General features: G+C 43.3%; 1 protein-coding gene across 3 annotated transcripts in view; it reads left to right on the top strand.

The window, feature by feature from the left end:
- The first annotated feature begins 126 nt into the window (after positions 1–126).
- mboat2a (membrane bound O-acyltransferase domain containing 2a) overlaps positions 127–16254 on the top strand; it is a 38960-nt gene continuing 22832 nt past the window's right edge. Inside the window, exon 1 of one of the 3 annotated variants that reach the window (XM_081721639.1) lies at positions 127–327. In XM_081721639.1, the coding sequence (XP_081577765.1) occupies positions 247–327 (81 nt within the window). In that variant the 5' untranslated portion in view covers positions 127–246. The remainder of the gene's footprint in view (positions 328–16254) is intronic. The other 2 variants (XM_035532791.2, XM_081721640.1) reach the window with 2 other exon arrangements.

The following is a 16254-nucleotide window of genomic DNA, read 5'->3' as shown; positions in this document are numbered from 1 at the left end:
ATGTAGGGGAGGAGCGTGTAACTCCGCCTCCACGGTCTCTGTTGATGTTGATAGGCATTGTGATGTAATGTAGGGGAGGGGTGCGTAACTCCGCCTCCACGGTCTCTGTTGATGTTGGCGATTTAGAGCTGTTGCCAGTCTGACAAGTACGGATTAAGCGTCACATCACAGTAGTCACGGCATCACAGGAGAGAGTGAGGTTTTTCCTAAAAGGAGTCTGGATCAAGAAAGGCTTCCCCAAGGACCATGGCTACTGAAACAACCTCCTGTACGGGCTCCAGTTTACTGCAGCCTATAAGCGAGATGGTTGACCTTCCCTTAGACCAGGTAAACTGTTACTTTTTAAAAAGCCTTTCGCGTCCGCGACCAGCTAGCTAGCTAATGCTAATTATGACTGCTTTACACAAAATCTTGCACTTCACCCAGCTAGCTAGCACCCACTTCTAGTGTTTTGATGTTTTTATGGAGCGCTTCAAATTTGTCACACTTGTAATGTTATCCCCTATTTAGCCAGGCTAAGCCTGTTGTACCAGACCATTTAAAATACCGGTTTTAGCCATATCTCATTAAAAAGAAACAAAAAACAACAACAACAAAAAACATTCATAGATGAGTGATAAGCGGTAATAACGTGATATCGTTAGGGCTCATCTAGCTGTGCTAGCTAACTAGAGTTAAGCATACAGCCAGAAATGGCATATTGATGTAGCTGTAAATGTGAGAAACCGCTACGAACAGAAGTTTTGTTGAAATGACAAACATTTGTGAAGAATGACTTATGAAACGCTCGGCAGACGCAGTTCCGAAGACCCAGCTAAAAGGCTGTCTCCCTTTGGCACTATTTTTAGAAGCCAACAGTAGTTATATGGGTCACTGTATTATGAATTAGCTAATGCTTTGTCACTGTCATTAAGAGCCCACAGTTAAGGCCGTTTCCCTTCGCATCTGCAAACTTTCTAACGAGAGAGACAGCTGCCCGCTTTGGTTTTCACCCCCTCGTAATGGTCATTGCCTTAATTAAAACGCAAAGGCTCCAGCTGATGTGCTAGTTTAGTTCTTCTTTGGAAACAAGCTTCTATCATCTATGTGGACGTTTCTCCTTCGCTTATCCAGACCACTCAGATCGACCACTGTTGTCCTGTGGGTGTGTCTAGTCCTCCCTTAGAACTTGGTTTATAAACTATTAATACTGTCAGATGAAGTCATCCACATCTCGTCGCTCTGACAAATAAGGGTGATTTCCTAGTCACCGGCTCTTCAGTTGTTTCTGTACATTAATGAAGTAGAAAAGCAATAAAGTAATTAGAGTATTGATCATTTGTGTCAGTAATGGATTTGGTACACTGTCTGTAACCCTACCCTGCAATCGAAATTATATACTGGCATATGAGTTTTTCTGTGACATGATACACTTTGAATGTGGAAAACATTCCCAATTTTTCCAATTTACAAATGTCTTACAACATGCTGCAGGGTCTGGTGGACACAGAAAAAAGGTCTGCACATGATTTATTTATTTAGTAATATCAATAATCTAATTTGACAGACATCATAAATGGCATAAGTAACTGTAAATAAACAGGCTAGCCATAAATTGAGTAGGCGTTTTGCAAGGGCAGCTCTGTCCTGCCAGTGACCCACTGGACACTCCTAAGTTCCGTGTCAGCTTGTACTGGTAGGGGCTGGCTTGGCGGGTTAGGCTCCGAGCCCATCTGGGCATATCCAGATGTTTTTGGCACTGATCTTCTTGGAGCAGCTGGAGCGCATTCAAGCTGCCTCTGTGCATGCTCCACGCGCAGGTTAGAGGTTCACCGTACTTCGGATGTCCCCACCCACAGTCACTGGTATGTAGACAGACAGGTTCACTCTGCTGGTAGACCTGCTCTTCTACTTCCTTTTTAAGAACAAAAAAAGTTGGGAAAAGGAAACAGTCTCATGGTGCCTTTGCCTGCCTGTGTTTACTTATTAAACGGCCCCTGTTTTAAGGCCACTGCAGCTGCAATTACTGGTGCCTTTCGTTTCATTGGGTCTGTGTTTGCTTTGAGAACAAGGTCTGGACAGGTGTCGGCCATGCTGTCTGCCCGAGAACCTGCAGCAATGGGTTACCAAGCCAGACCTGCTGTTAATGTGACAGAATTGAATAGTCCATTCCACATACTGGCACTTATAGTTTACATCTGGCCCGAGCTACGGTCAACATTCTGGAATAACACAAGGACACCATATGTATAAGTGCGTGAATGGGAATGTGAATGTGTTGAATCACAAGTCAATTGTGTCACACTAAGCAAATATAATTAATTTAGTCACATTTGTTTATAATTTAGTCATATTTGATTTAACCATATTCATCTCCATGCCTTAAATAGAATTTTGTAATAAATCGTAACAGTGCGAAGAATCAATAATAAGTGTTCATACATCATAAGTGGAAGCCAGTGGATTTAACATGGCACATTCCTAAGTCCATGGTCCAGTCAGGGTCATGCTTCCGTTTCTCAAATTCTGGGTCCTTTTAAACATAGGTTTCTTGGGTTGTCTGTGAAGTACTATCAAATTGGTGATATTTTAAGAAAGCCAGACCAACAGAATACCAAGCAGTGACACTCTAGGAGAGATCAATAATTTTGTGTGCCTAGACAGCGGGTTGCTCGCCAGACTCCTGAGGTACTCATGGCAGTAGTGGACTGTGGTGTTTGAAAAATCACAGAGGCAGTCTGAGGCTCTTTTGTGCACTGGCTTCAACCTGCAACATAGTGACTGTTATGGGTAGAACATGCTCAGGCCTCTCGTTTCTCCTCCCCTTTGAGTCCAGAAGGAATATGAGGCAGAGCTTTGATTTCTCAGAGGAACGCCGGCGCCCCTCCCCCTCCCCCTAATTGCCACCTCTCTCGGGAGCGTTTGCCTCTGATTGATTTCTGTCTGTTGCTTTGTCTTCCAGTGTTGCTATCATTCTTCCTCGATTGGTCTGGAGTTCATTCTGGCCATTATGAAGATAGAGTTACACAAACAATTGGACTACAGCACAGTCATTCATGAATAATTCCTGGCGGCTGTGGGACAGAAGGCTCTCCAGATCTGATCACGTGCAGCGGTGCCGGGCCTTTCTTTAAGCTCGTCCTCACACGAATGCCAACGAGTCCAATTAGTTACAGTGGGTTTAGCATGGGCTGTCTGAGTATTGAGAGATAAGACCTTCCACAGTCTGCCCTGCTAAGATCACAGTCTTCTCATCACTAAAATGCACAGCAAAGTTTAGGTAATGCTGCAGTATCTTTAGAGCCTTTTTTGATGGGGTTTTGTCTGTGAGGGAGATTTTGACAGTTTTTGGGGTCTAATTCAGGGCACCCAGCATTCAATTATTTAGACATCCAGAGCTCACACAGAGACTGGAAAATCTCTCTGTGCAGTCTTTACCTTGTGTAGATAATTACAGGCCCTGAAATGTTCTCTTCCACCAACCGTTTTTCTGCTAATGAGTACTAAATTAAAATTGGATTTTGGGTTTATTAGGTCTGCTTTTCATAATAGGGTTATTATCCTGACTCATACACTTTTGCTGAAATGGGCTAGTCATTGATTTGCATCCACCTTCCAACCAATTCTATGAGCTGTTTGCTTTGACAGATCAGACCGGTCACAGGCAGATGAAATTTACTTTGAATGCCTTCCCGAGTTAAGAGGGGAAAGAAGTCAGCTTTGGTCTCGGCTCAGGTGTAAACTTTCCAAACTTTGAATCCTTTCTGCTCTGTGCAGCAGCCTGCGTGGGCATAGTAAGAAGAAGATCTTGGGATTGTGCTTGCTCATTTCAGCTATTCATCGCATAAAGTGCAGGCATTGTTAGAACAAATGCTAAAGCGGTGCTAATGTACTTGCAAGGAAGCCAGGCATGTATGACTTTGCTTAACCTACTGAGAGATCACTGAGAGTAGTCATGACTGTTATTTTCAACATAAGGAATGGGTTGCCAGGTGAGGGGCTGTGAAGCCCCCATAATGTTTCTGTTCGAATACTAGCATGCATCTTAGAGACAGAATTATAACTGTTGAATCTATTCAGTATGCATGTTATATGCAAACCTTCATCTATAAATAATATATTGCTTATTGCTGTTGTTGTGGAGAAGCTTGTCTGAATCTGTCCCTGGGATGCTTTGAGCTGGTCTTAGGTCTTAGGGTTGCAGGGTGATGTGATCAAAGGTGGGAAGTTTAGATGTAAAAAGTAGTGTTATATAAAATATTGATGGGTTGCAACTTCATGAAACTACCTTGACATTTCTAAGATGGATTGAACTTCTGTGCTGGAGTTTTGGAGTAACTGGAGCTTGTCCATGTAAATTAGAGAACATGTCATGGGCACAGCCACAGATAACATTTACAGTCTTTGTAGCTTTAAGTAACAATGTACAATGTGAAAGACTGTTACTGTAGTGAAGGCACATTCATAAGCTAATATTTAAATAAAAAAATCATAGGCCAGGCCTTTAATTGCATGCTGTTACTGATAGCGCATGTCTTATTTCGACATTTTGGTCTTTCCATCCTGTATCAGTGATGTAACCTAGCAACGAGGAGCTTTAAAGCCAGATTTCCCAGACAGGAGAGATCCCGAGGTTGCAGTGCCAGAATGTCTGCTAAACTTGTGCAGGGGACCTGTTTCTTAACCTAGTGAGAACTGGTCAATTGAAACTGGGACACAGACAGCATTCAGTGCCACTGTCTAGAGAACATGGGCCATGTTTGGTACCACCCTGCATCTGACCTCGCACCAGAGTTTGCCCGTTTGAGCCCCATCTTCAGCTTGCGTGCCTCCTGTGGAGTGGGTTTATAATGGCGAGTCTGTGTGCAGGGTGGCAATCCCAAGCTGCCATCCCCTCGTGCAGAAGCACAAAAGATGCCTTAAATGAAAGATGAAGAGGTGAGATTGCATTCACAGGAGGCTGCGCCGGAGGATGGCTGCTAGAGCCTAAGACAAAGCAGTGCACCCACTGACAGGGACGGGTGGCGAGAAAAGCAGAGACATGCACGAGACACCAGACATCTGCTTCTTGACTCAGTCAAAAGGCTGAAAAAAAAAGGTTCGGCAAGCTCTATCTCTGAATTAAACAGCCGAGCGATGACACACTCACTAGTACTGTGTTCAAGCCATTCTCTTGTTCAAGGGTACCTTCATTACTCTTTATGCGGCCTCTAAGTTACTGTTTCATAGTCACAGAACAGAGTCTTAAGCAGGCTTGTCATCTGATTGAATGGCTCATCCATTAGTTGCCTCTCCTGTTAGCAGAGGGCAGTGGGCTCAGGATAGTGGGAGTCACCGTGTTGCTGTGGGCATACTTCCAGAGCTCCTCCGCCTCGGCCACTGGGGGATTTGTTTCCCCTTTCAGGAAGACTGAAGCTTAGTGAATCATAGCTTTAGAGTTTGCTATCAACAACTTGGGAGCTCACCAGCATTGTTTAAGAGGATAGGCTACTGGTCATCAGCCACCCCAGAGAATTCATACCATTTTTTGCTGTTTAAAAGCTACTGGTGACAAGAAAAAAATGTGTATTTGGTTTTAAAACTGATAACTTGATTACAGTTGACAGAAAATGGCCAAATAAAATATATGAAAATTATAGGATAAAAACTGTCAGTATCAAAAACTTCATAAAAATTCCTGTTACACAGCAGTTCCTCTTGTCAGTGTTAAAGGCCTCACTTAAACTATAAATGTATAAAACTATAACTATATATGTATAAACTATAAATGTATAAAAACTATTTATAAATGTTTATGCATGTTATGAAGGGCTTAGTAGGTGTCATGTAGCCTTTTAAACAATGTACTTCATTTTTACAATGCCCTTCAGTAAAGAGTTACTGAAATCTCATCATGCCTGAACACTTATTAGTGACTACAAATTATGATGACTGACAGGGACACTGAAATGGACAGTGTTTATTCATTAGTCTTGGGTCATTTTTGTCTTTGATAAAGATGATACTTATCTGAAAATGTGTCCTCCAAATTGGGGTCTTCCAAAGACTCCATAGATATCAGTCTAAATGATGGAAATGCCTTAATTAAAAATGAGTATTTTGGTCTTCAAAACCTCAAGACAGTAGCTAGAAAAGTAAAAACAAAGCATTTAAGAGACATAGCCATAGTTGTGTTAGAATTGATTCTCCACACCAGTTTCGACACCATATATTCATTGTCTCTGTCTTGTCACACACGTTTTGCTCAGTCTCCAACACTAGCCACAAAACGTCTTACTGAAACAACAGAATATCTAATCCATGGACAAAAATGTTGGTGTGGTTGTGGCTATTTACCATTTTGGACACTGAGGAAGTTTCCCAAATAGTTGCTGTCTTTTTTTCATTAAATATTGAGCACATTTGACTTTACATTAAACTTCTCCTAGAAGAACGACACCATATTTTAGTCTTCAAATCATCAAATATGAGGGATCTCTTACTATGGGGTGCAGGTAAGCCGTACACTCTTGAGAGCTGTGAATATCGAGTTCCCAGTGTCGTGTTGAGATTCTCTGTTAGCAAGAATGAATGATATCAATAGAGATTAGGTCTCATTAGTTCACCACAAGTAAACCCAACAATCAGACACAATGCCATATTTTAATGATTGTTAATATTTAAGATATTATATCTCAGTAAGCACAGTGGTAAGTACAGTTATGTTTAGAACACATCTCACATCTAAACCACCTCTCTATGAAAAAAATAAAATAAAACAAAATCATAATACTCCCCAAATATAAATCAAATAAAATAAAAGTTCTAAAGTGAATTTGAATGATTCAGATTTGTGGTCTTGAACTGAGCAGATATATTTCTGGTCTTGGTCTTGATCTCGCCCCCCCCCCCCGGTTGGTCGTGGTCAAGATCTAGGTTTGACCTTGGTCTAGGTTTGACCTACTGTGGTCTTGAATATGCTACATTTGGATTTAGACACTACAGCTCACTATATAATCTACATAGCTAAATCCTATCTTTGCAGAAGTGGTTGATGCTAGTTAGTGGCCAATATTAGATAAGGTTATGGAGTTAGCTAACATTATTAGATTAGCTAACTTGGTAATATATCCAAATGGTGTCGGCAATAGGTGTTAAACTAGCTAGGTGATATTAATTCATGATCAAGTACTCTCATATACAAAGACAGTACAGCTGTTGGTGATTTTTAAGAAAATGATCTCTCAATTTCATCATTCACTTTGTCCGTACTTGGATTGGGCTACACAGTATGGACAATTCTACCATGTTTTCATTACACTGCTGTATACTGTGATCACAATACATTGGCGATCACTTGATGTGACATAGCTTAGGCCAATGACCTCTAGATTTTTGACCAAAGTAATGCAGATGTTGGATCACTTGAATACTATGATTCAGTCAAAAATTCCACAGAACCTTCAGAATCTCATCTGAAACTGGCCAGCTTGCTCACTATACACAAGAAAAGCATTTCAAAATGTATTTTAGGAGGCTCAATTAAGTATTGCAGTAATTAATAAAAAATTATGTATTGTCTTAGCTTGGGTGCTGCGGATTGCTTGCCTAGCAGTGGTCTGGCTGTGCCGAGAGGGACAGGATGGCTGCTAGTGCTCCTTCCTGTGGTGAAGCCTTGATTGCTGTCCTATTTATAGCCTGTGTGTGACGGCCAGACTCATTGCATCAGCATACACAATACTAGCTATGGCCCTGGCGCTCGTGTTAAGCGTTTTAGACCATGAGAAGCTGTTTGCTGCTCCGTGCCACATCTCTTCATATCCGTAAGTGAAAAAATATTTGTCGGCCTGAGTAATGCTGGAAGCAACCGCGGCATGCACACAGTGTATGACGATCCCCTCTGCTTCATTTGTATTCCTGAGTTATCTTGGAGTCAAAGCGCAGTCGCCTGGACAAGTATCTGTGTCTTGTTTACTTTTATTTTTAGCATCTGTAGTTTTTGCTTTAGGGGTCAGATGTAACAAAGGCAAGGATCTGGAGACTTGATCCGCCAAGCCCGAGGTGAGAGCTGCCGCGCCTTTAGGAGTGGCAAGTGTCCCTGTGGCCTTGCGCTCTCGCTCCCCGAGACTCGGGCTGCCCCTCCCCATGCTTCCCTCTTTCTCTCCTGCTCTTCCCGCCGGTCTGTGAGGAGACTAGCAGCCAGGGAGCAGCTGGCCACCTCCATCCCTTGCTTCATAGTGCAGCATGTTTGGACTTTTTAAAAGTCCAACTTAGTTCTCGTAATAATAAATCGTCTCTAAAAGGTATTTAGGCCAGTTAGAATGGAAAAGCAAACTAAAGGCAACTGAGGTGACTGAATAAAGCGCATGATGCATGTGTTTCTAAGGCCAGATTGTGATATTGATATTTTGCTCAAATTCTGGCCATATCGTATAGCTGGACTTTAGAGATTTGCTGACCATGGAGTCGACTGTTAGCTGGAGGTCTTCCGGATAGAGACATGGCTGACTTGGTGTCAGCTGGCTTTGATTTTACTCTTGTGTTTTTAACCCTCTTTTCTCCCTGCCATTTTCAGGCTTTTTCAATAATGAACTGTTTTTTATAAGTTTATCAAAAGATTTCTGACTCTCTTTAAGTAAAGTAAAACTGTGTATTAGTGTATTACTTTATGAAACACCTTCTGAAACTCTCACATGTATTCTAGCCTCGCTTCCTGGTTTCTTTGCCTTGGCGTTTTTTTTCTTTTTCTGTACTTTCTCTCCTGCTATTGTGGTGCAGGTTAATAGCACCACACGGCTTGAATTTCTGCTAGCTTCTTTTGAATGTTTGCCCTATCTGATATTTATGCCTAATCTCTAGCGCAACCAGATCCAGTCGAATCAGGGTGGACTCTGCGGGTAAAGCAACTGGCCTCAGAAATGGCTGTGATGGAAGCTGCATGGCTGTCTTCCCCTCCCTTGTTCTCTTCTGGCAGCTTGGGCCTGAGCCTTGTTCAGCTATTGTTTCTGCCGCCTTGGTTTCTTATAACGGCCCCTTGCGTTGTGGCGGATTTGCTTCCATACTGGGATTTTCTGTGGCCTGCTGGGCCTCTGGGGACACATGCTCAGACGTGTGCCTTTCAGCTATACTTGCGTCCTCGGGGGGGGGCTTGCATGCAGAGAGGGGTTGTGTTGTTGGCTGGTCAGATGAGGAGTGGAGATCGTGGAGACACACGCCGGTGTGATATTTAGAACCGAGGTGCACTCCCTGGGGTATGTAGCCTGGGCGCCCGGGGTCAGTTTGGCAGGTTTAACCCAACATGCCTGTTTTTCTCTTGTGGAAACCAGAGCATTCTCTTAAACAGTGTTTTGTAATCCTGTCCTTGGGAACTCTCATAGAGACTTTGTTACTACTCTCAAACTCTCACCACACCTGAAACCAAGCAATCAAGGCCAATGAAAACTGGTATAGGAGGTGGCCTACAGAAAAATGCAGATCCAGTTTGAGGTTGGAAAGACTGCACATGTACACCTGGACGAGACCTCACACATGTGTTACCTCCTCAGTCTGTTTTGATAAAAGCTGTTTGTTCAGAGGATTAGGATGGAATGTTCATTCACTGTTCATTCATACCATGAGGCTGAGTAATTTCTACCTGATGGAATGTCTTAAGCAAATACACACTACTCTTGAAACTGTACTGTATTCTTGTGTGCCACCTGGAGAACTTCTGAACTGCCATCCAAGTTCAGAAGGTTATGTAAGAGGCTTAAGGCAGGGTTGGCATTGGTTGCTTCTCTGGCACCGACCCAGTTCTCACAGTTCAGTCATCACTCTGAGCTATGCCACAGAAGTGTGTGTGGCCAATGGCAACATCTTGACATGCTCGTCTTGTTACATTGCTGTATACAACTGTTGTGAGTCACAAGGAATGAAGCAGCATCTACTGTACCACCCAGTACTTGTCCAGAGTCAAAGTCGCACAGGGGACTCTGGACAGCCATCCCCAACGGTGTTGAAGAGACTTAAAACAGATCAAGACCAAATTGTTCTCCAGCAAAAAATCTCCTAGCAACATATTCTTTGGTTCTTGGTAGTGCAGACAAACTAGCTTGCTTTTCTGTAAAAGCGGAATTTACATGTTTCCTATATAGACTGGTACAAAGTGACACATTAAAGATCTCACCATAATAAACCTGTTGCCCCATTTCCAAGAACAAAAGAATATACTGATTAATTAAGTCATTAATCAATTACTTCAGAGGAGCACCATTAGGTTGCCGTGTAACCCAAGCTCTAGTGTCGCATTTCTGATCTGAAGCACTTTTTGCAGCTTCTACACAACTAATGAATCAGAGAAATCCCCTAATGCACTTTAAACCAGAAACAATTAATATGGAAGTAAAGAAAATAAGGAATTAATTCTTATTAAATATTAAATTAATAGCTTAATTAATTTGCTAAATTAACTGTTATAGTAGAAATGTTTCAGAATAGTTAAGTGTAGTTGCTTTGTCTTTTACTGCCTGTAATTTACCCACCCATTAAATCACAGGTCCTGCTGTTTTTCAGGTACCTGTTTCAACTTGGATTGTAAAGGAAGGATTATCTGTCCTTGAGCGGCTTTCTTAGCTTTGTTCAGCATAGTCCTAACACTGTTGAACATTGGCCTAACCCTGTTCAACAGAATTCTAACAATGTCAAGCACAACCAAAAAAATAATAATTCTTGTCCTTTTTTTTTTTTTTTTTTTTTACACTAAACTAGGTTCTATTGTGCGGTCGGTCCCTTGGATATACAATGTGAAGCCTTCTGACGGGTTGACAAACAAAGCAAATCTTGCTTTGTTTGCTGTGCTACAATAGGATCCACACCAGCCAGCATTCTAATAAAGTGCTGGTAGATACATTGATAATAATATTGTGTGCATATGTGTGTTTTCTTTGTGACTGATCCTATAGACCTCATACTCTGTGTGTCGTGAGCAGCTTGACCATGACTGCGAGGCCAGGTCTTTTACTTCTCACTGCTTGCTCTGGCTCACTCTTTAGACTTTTATTTTTGGTGGATAGGCTCGGCAGACCTGTATCAAATCACAGCAAGCGTTTTCTCTCGGAGTCTGAGGCTCTTTTCACATCCTGTCATACAAAAATCCTCAATTTCCACCCTGGCTTTCCACCCAGGCAGTGTCTACCTATGCTACCCAGGATACACGTAGTAACCGGGCCATTTCTTTACCGTTGAGGCCTTTTGCGTCAGTGATGGTGATTTAGGAAGTGAGGACAGACAGAAGAGGCTTAGTGGGACCTTTATGTCAGAAGGATGTGATCATTTGGAAGGAAAAGGTATTAGCCGTAGCTGAGATGAACATTCACAAAACTCTGTAGCGTTTTGAAGTGGCTTTTGACAGAAGCTGAATAACGAGTTTTGAAGGCCTTCACCTGCTGCATGTCCTCATCTTCCTGGAAGACTTTGATAGACGCACTATGTCATTAGTATGTTCGTGCCGAACTGCATTCCTTTATGTGGCCAGGGATGATCACCGGCTGTTGTTACATGTCCTGCTTTCTGACCGTTAAATAAGCACTGAGCCGTAAGGGTCTCTGGCTCCCGGTGACCCCTCTGTCTGTCTGCTGGGGATCTCCATCTCTTGAACTCAGTGGCCCCAAAATAACTGCTTTATACTTTAGATTGCAGTGTCACGTACTGTAATGGGATTGATTGCAGTGTTGTCTCTACACATGGGTCTATTTTCAGACGAGTGAGTGTGAGAGAGGCCTGGCTGGCTCAAAGCCCCGGCGCGCGACTTGCTGCTTCACCGACAGCCATGATCCAAGCTCTCTGTGATTGCAACTGAAGTCTGCAGATTGGTTTGTGTCCCGAGGCCAGAATTCTCACTCTTCTTTAAGTTTGGGCTGTATGACATTGAAAGTAGTTTCTCTCTCACACTCACACGCACACTCACACGCACACTCACACGCACACTCACGCACACACACGCACACACACACGCACACTCTCTCTCTCACTCACACACACACACACACACAAACACACAATTTATTTCCCTCTAGTTTTTTACAGCACTTTACTCTATGTTGTGTTCCTCTGAATTATAGATATTTTGTACATTATTTATTTGAGTTTGGCACATTTTCCACAGGGGTATCTTACCCTGTTTAGACTGAAAGGGGGCAGGCTCTGCTCCTCGGCACATTGCCAGCGTTTCTGGGGTGGCCGACAACGCCTGGGACTTGGGAAGCCTCAACACAAAAGAGGAAACCAGTCATGCGAAAGCCTCATGTTGTGTAAACTGTCACTGTTGCCTTTCTTATTGACTCTCACTGGTTATTTGATTTGAGCGCTTTGCGCTAGTCAAGGCCCCACTTCATTTTGCATGACTGAGGAGAAACCTCTGTCTTATTTAGGAAAGGATTTATAAACCTGTATTATCTGAGATCATGGTAAAGCATAGAGGATAACTGTAATGTGTGCTTTTGGCATTTGCGTGTGTGTGTATATTTTTTAACCAATGACGAGCTATAAACGACAAGAAAATAGACAACATTATCACTTTCTTCTTGCTCTCCCTCTCTTCTGTGAGTCTCTGCGGAGCGCCTCAGTCAGCAAGTCAGTGTGTGTGAGATGCGTCTGTGGGTCTGCGCGTGTGTGCACCTTTGCATGTGTGTCTCTGTTTTGGGTCACGTTCTGGTGGCGCCAAGGGCGCGGTTTACGGGCACCGCAACCGCTTGGGGGCAGCTGGGGTAAAGAGATTCGCAGCTTTGGGTCAGAACCCGGCTGACATTGCAGGGCCCTCGGGCTTAAAATAGCTCCTCAGATGGAGTTGTTACCCATGAAGGAAAGAAGCTCCTGGAGGCAGGGACGACGACGAGCACACGAGGCCATGGAGAACTGGTCAACCCTCGCCCTACTCCTCTGTCTCTCTGAGAGCCTCGATCATGGAATCTGCGCTCCTTTATATGATCCAAACTGGGATCTGTAGCATTAGTCTGCATCCTATCTTTTATTTGTGTGTCTAAGAATGAGCCTATGGGATTTGGAAAAGGCATTGCGCACACCTAGTCCCCAGCTCTAGACTTCCTGGCTGGAATGCAGCCAAATCGGATTTTTAAAGGAATTATCCAAATCACGTCAGCGTTGAAGGAAGGCTGCATGTCTGCCAGAGGGGAAAGAAGAGAACAATTATAATATCAGACTACTGCCAGGTGTGTAAACCAATTAAAACGCTGACATGAGGAGGGCAGCCCTGGTGGGAGTTCGAGGAACGCGCCGCCTGCCCAGACTCTGGAGCCTTTGCGGTCGCCAGCAGCAGAGAGAAGTGGTATGGGAGCTGGGTGTCCAGACCCGCATGCGTGTGCGAAACTAGTCCTCGTGACAGTGGTGGTGGCAGTCAGAATAGAACTCCTGTCGAAGAACCACAGAATAAAGCTGCTCGAATAAAGCTCTCTTGACCTGTCCGCACAGATATTTTTTTAGTGAGGCGATGTGAAAGTGAGCGACGATAGGCTAACGAGGATCACCGTGGGGTGGTCTCAGGCCAGTCCCTGTTTAACAAGACTCCGTGACAGTGCTGTCTGATACACGTGGTCGTGTTACTATAATGTGATAAATATATATGTGATGTGATATATGTTTCTATGTCTAATGTAATCCAGTAGACAGCGATGGTGTCGGTTTAGCCGTAATTACCCTTATCTTAAAAGACACAGGAATTGTAGTGATGTTGTGGTTTGATCAAGTCAGCGCATGGCACATGTGGTACACATTTGAACATGTGCATGGTAGGAGGAAGATTGTTCCCCCTTCTTTCACTCACATGCTATCTCTCTCTCTCTCTCTCTCACACGCACACACACACACACACACAGACACACGCACACACACAAACCCAAAGTGAGCACACCAGATGCGTGACCACTGCGTGCTGGAGGGGGAAATAAAACTCTCTTGTTGTTGCTCAACCCATCCTACACCTGCGCCCACCCTGTGCATGAGCTTAGCCCTGCTCTGAGCTCCGGGGTGGGTGATGGAACAGGCAGCCTCACCATGCCTGGATCGCTCGTCCAGGAGAGGGAACATGTGGGGGACAGGCGCTGTCATACAAGACCAGAAGCCATTCAGTTCCTGACCACAGGGCTACTGCCAGCCAGAGATTATTTGGCTGATGGACTATTTACAACCACAGATCTATAATACAAAACAGCTTTATTTAGATCAGTAAACATACCCTAGGAGCGAAACGGACGTATTGCTCTGGTAGTGGGCAGTGGGGACTGGTATGACCATAGCAGTCTTGCTGGAGTCTCAGTTACACTGCTGGGATGGGAGTGGTACTATGGTCAGGAACTGACCACTAGTGAAGAGCTTAAGGATTGCTATCATTAATAGCGCATAGCTATATGTCTCTAATTATTAATCAGCGTTCACAGCTAACCTTTTTCAAACTTGCCCACTTGGGCAAGCAAAAGGTTCACTGTCCCAAACCAAATTTCTACTGTCCCGAACAAATCTTCACTGTTCATCCGCTGTAAGCACAGGTCCAGTGGTCCAGACATGCTAGCGGCTTTTCTAGCTGCTATACACGCAGTGTGACAGAGAGATTTGTGGTGACACTCGAGCGACTGTTTTCTCATATTTTGAAGTTCAGACCAAAAAGCCACTTTCTAACTGCCTTGTTAGGATATTCCATACAAACCTTGCACAACATCTCGGGCACAGAGTGATCAGAATCAAACCATGTAACCTAAGTTTTCCGTGGGGGAATGAGGCTGCTGACTGGCTTTGCTTCATACTCCGGCCCTTTTTCTGCACACTTCTCTCTGAGCACTGTTCGTCAACAGATAATATCATTGTTTTTTTTTTTGGACTGGATGCCTAAAACGGTAAGACCATTTTTTGCAAGAGAGGTTAAATATTCAAGTGTATTGTGTGAGTTAATAAGTTATGTTGTTCTGTTAACACATTGCTCCCCACCCCAACATGAACTGACCCAGCCGGGCAAGTGCTTTGTTGTGCTGCTGTCCCATCGTTATACTAAAGTTAGATGTTAGACTGATGAGCATTCAGTTGTTCTCATTGAATCCTGATGGATTGGTAAATAAATGTGTTGGGGTTTTTTTGGTTTTTTTTTTTTGTTTGTTTGTTTGTTTGGTTTTTTTGGGTAAGTGTGTAGTGGTAACTTCTGTTATCCTACACGACCTTGACGTTTCTCACTTTTGTGAGCTGTTTTTGGACATCCCTCCTTAAAGATTCAAATGCTTAAACAGGTCTTGAGGAATGAACATCTCAGCTCTTGCTCAGCTTTGCCAGTGCTTTAAAGATAAGCAGTAGGCGTGATTAGGAGACAAACTAGGTAGTCAGGAGATAAAGAGCAGCCGGGCCGAGTCTGGTGCAAGAACTCGCAGCAATAGGCCGCTTGCTGTAATGACTGTATGGGTGGGGCGGGGTCTGTGTAATGCGTTTCATCTTTAGAACTCTTTGAGTGTTACTGATGCCATGATCGGAAGTCAGTATCCAGTATCCTGACAGGCAACCACACTTCAGTCATATGTTCTGTCACATTACCACATTACATGAACTTTAAGAAAGCGGAAGTGACTCAATGTGAACACAATGCCAAATATTTTTACGTGTGTCGCTCCAGGTTTTTTTTTTTTTATGTAAAGAACATTTTCCCTGTGTGTAAACTGTTTGCTGTGCATGTATATTAGTTACACATGTGGCTGTGAAATCCTGCAATTATATGTATTTGCCACCACGTTTCCTCATGTGGGTGTGTGAGGAGGTGGCTCCATTCTTGATACGGCTGGCTGGCTAAGTGTCTCCACGCTGTGATTTTTGTGTCCACCTGGGTGGAGGGTGTGGGGACATATGGAGTGATTATATCCCATAACAGTCATCCATCACTGATAACAAGCGGTAGGATTTAGACAGCTTGCACGATACTATCAATAGATAAGTTGTAGGCATGTTGACCAAGTCAGAGCTTGATATGATGGCAACAGAACCATGTTACTGATATTTGGTTTTAGAACAAAGGTATAATACCTGGTTTGCCATAATTGTTTTTTATTAATTTGCATATGTTCCATAAATATAAGACAACATGAAGTCCATTTGATCACATTACTATTATCTCTATGGCTGCTCCTTTGACAAAGGGGGACAAATGTCCATTGCTTTGCTACAGATGTTGAATGCATGAACACCACCATGAACACAATAGGCTAGTATAGCCTTAGACCAAATTCGTATGTGTCTGTTTCTAATCTAGTAGTACAAGATGCAAGACAATTT

Source organism: Electrophorus electricus, chromosome 10 (assembly GCF_041902795.1).
Source record: "Electrophorus electricus isolate QZ-2024a chromosome 10, ASM4190279v1, whole genome shotgun sequence".
NCBI lineage: Eukaryota > Metazoa > Chordata > Actinopteri > Gymnotiformes > Gymnotidae > Electrophorus > Electrophorus electricus.
Note: the sequence above shows the minus strand (reverse complement) of the source record. Positions and strands in the feature narration are given on the sequence as shown.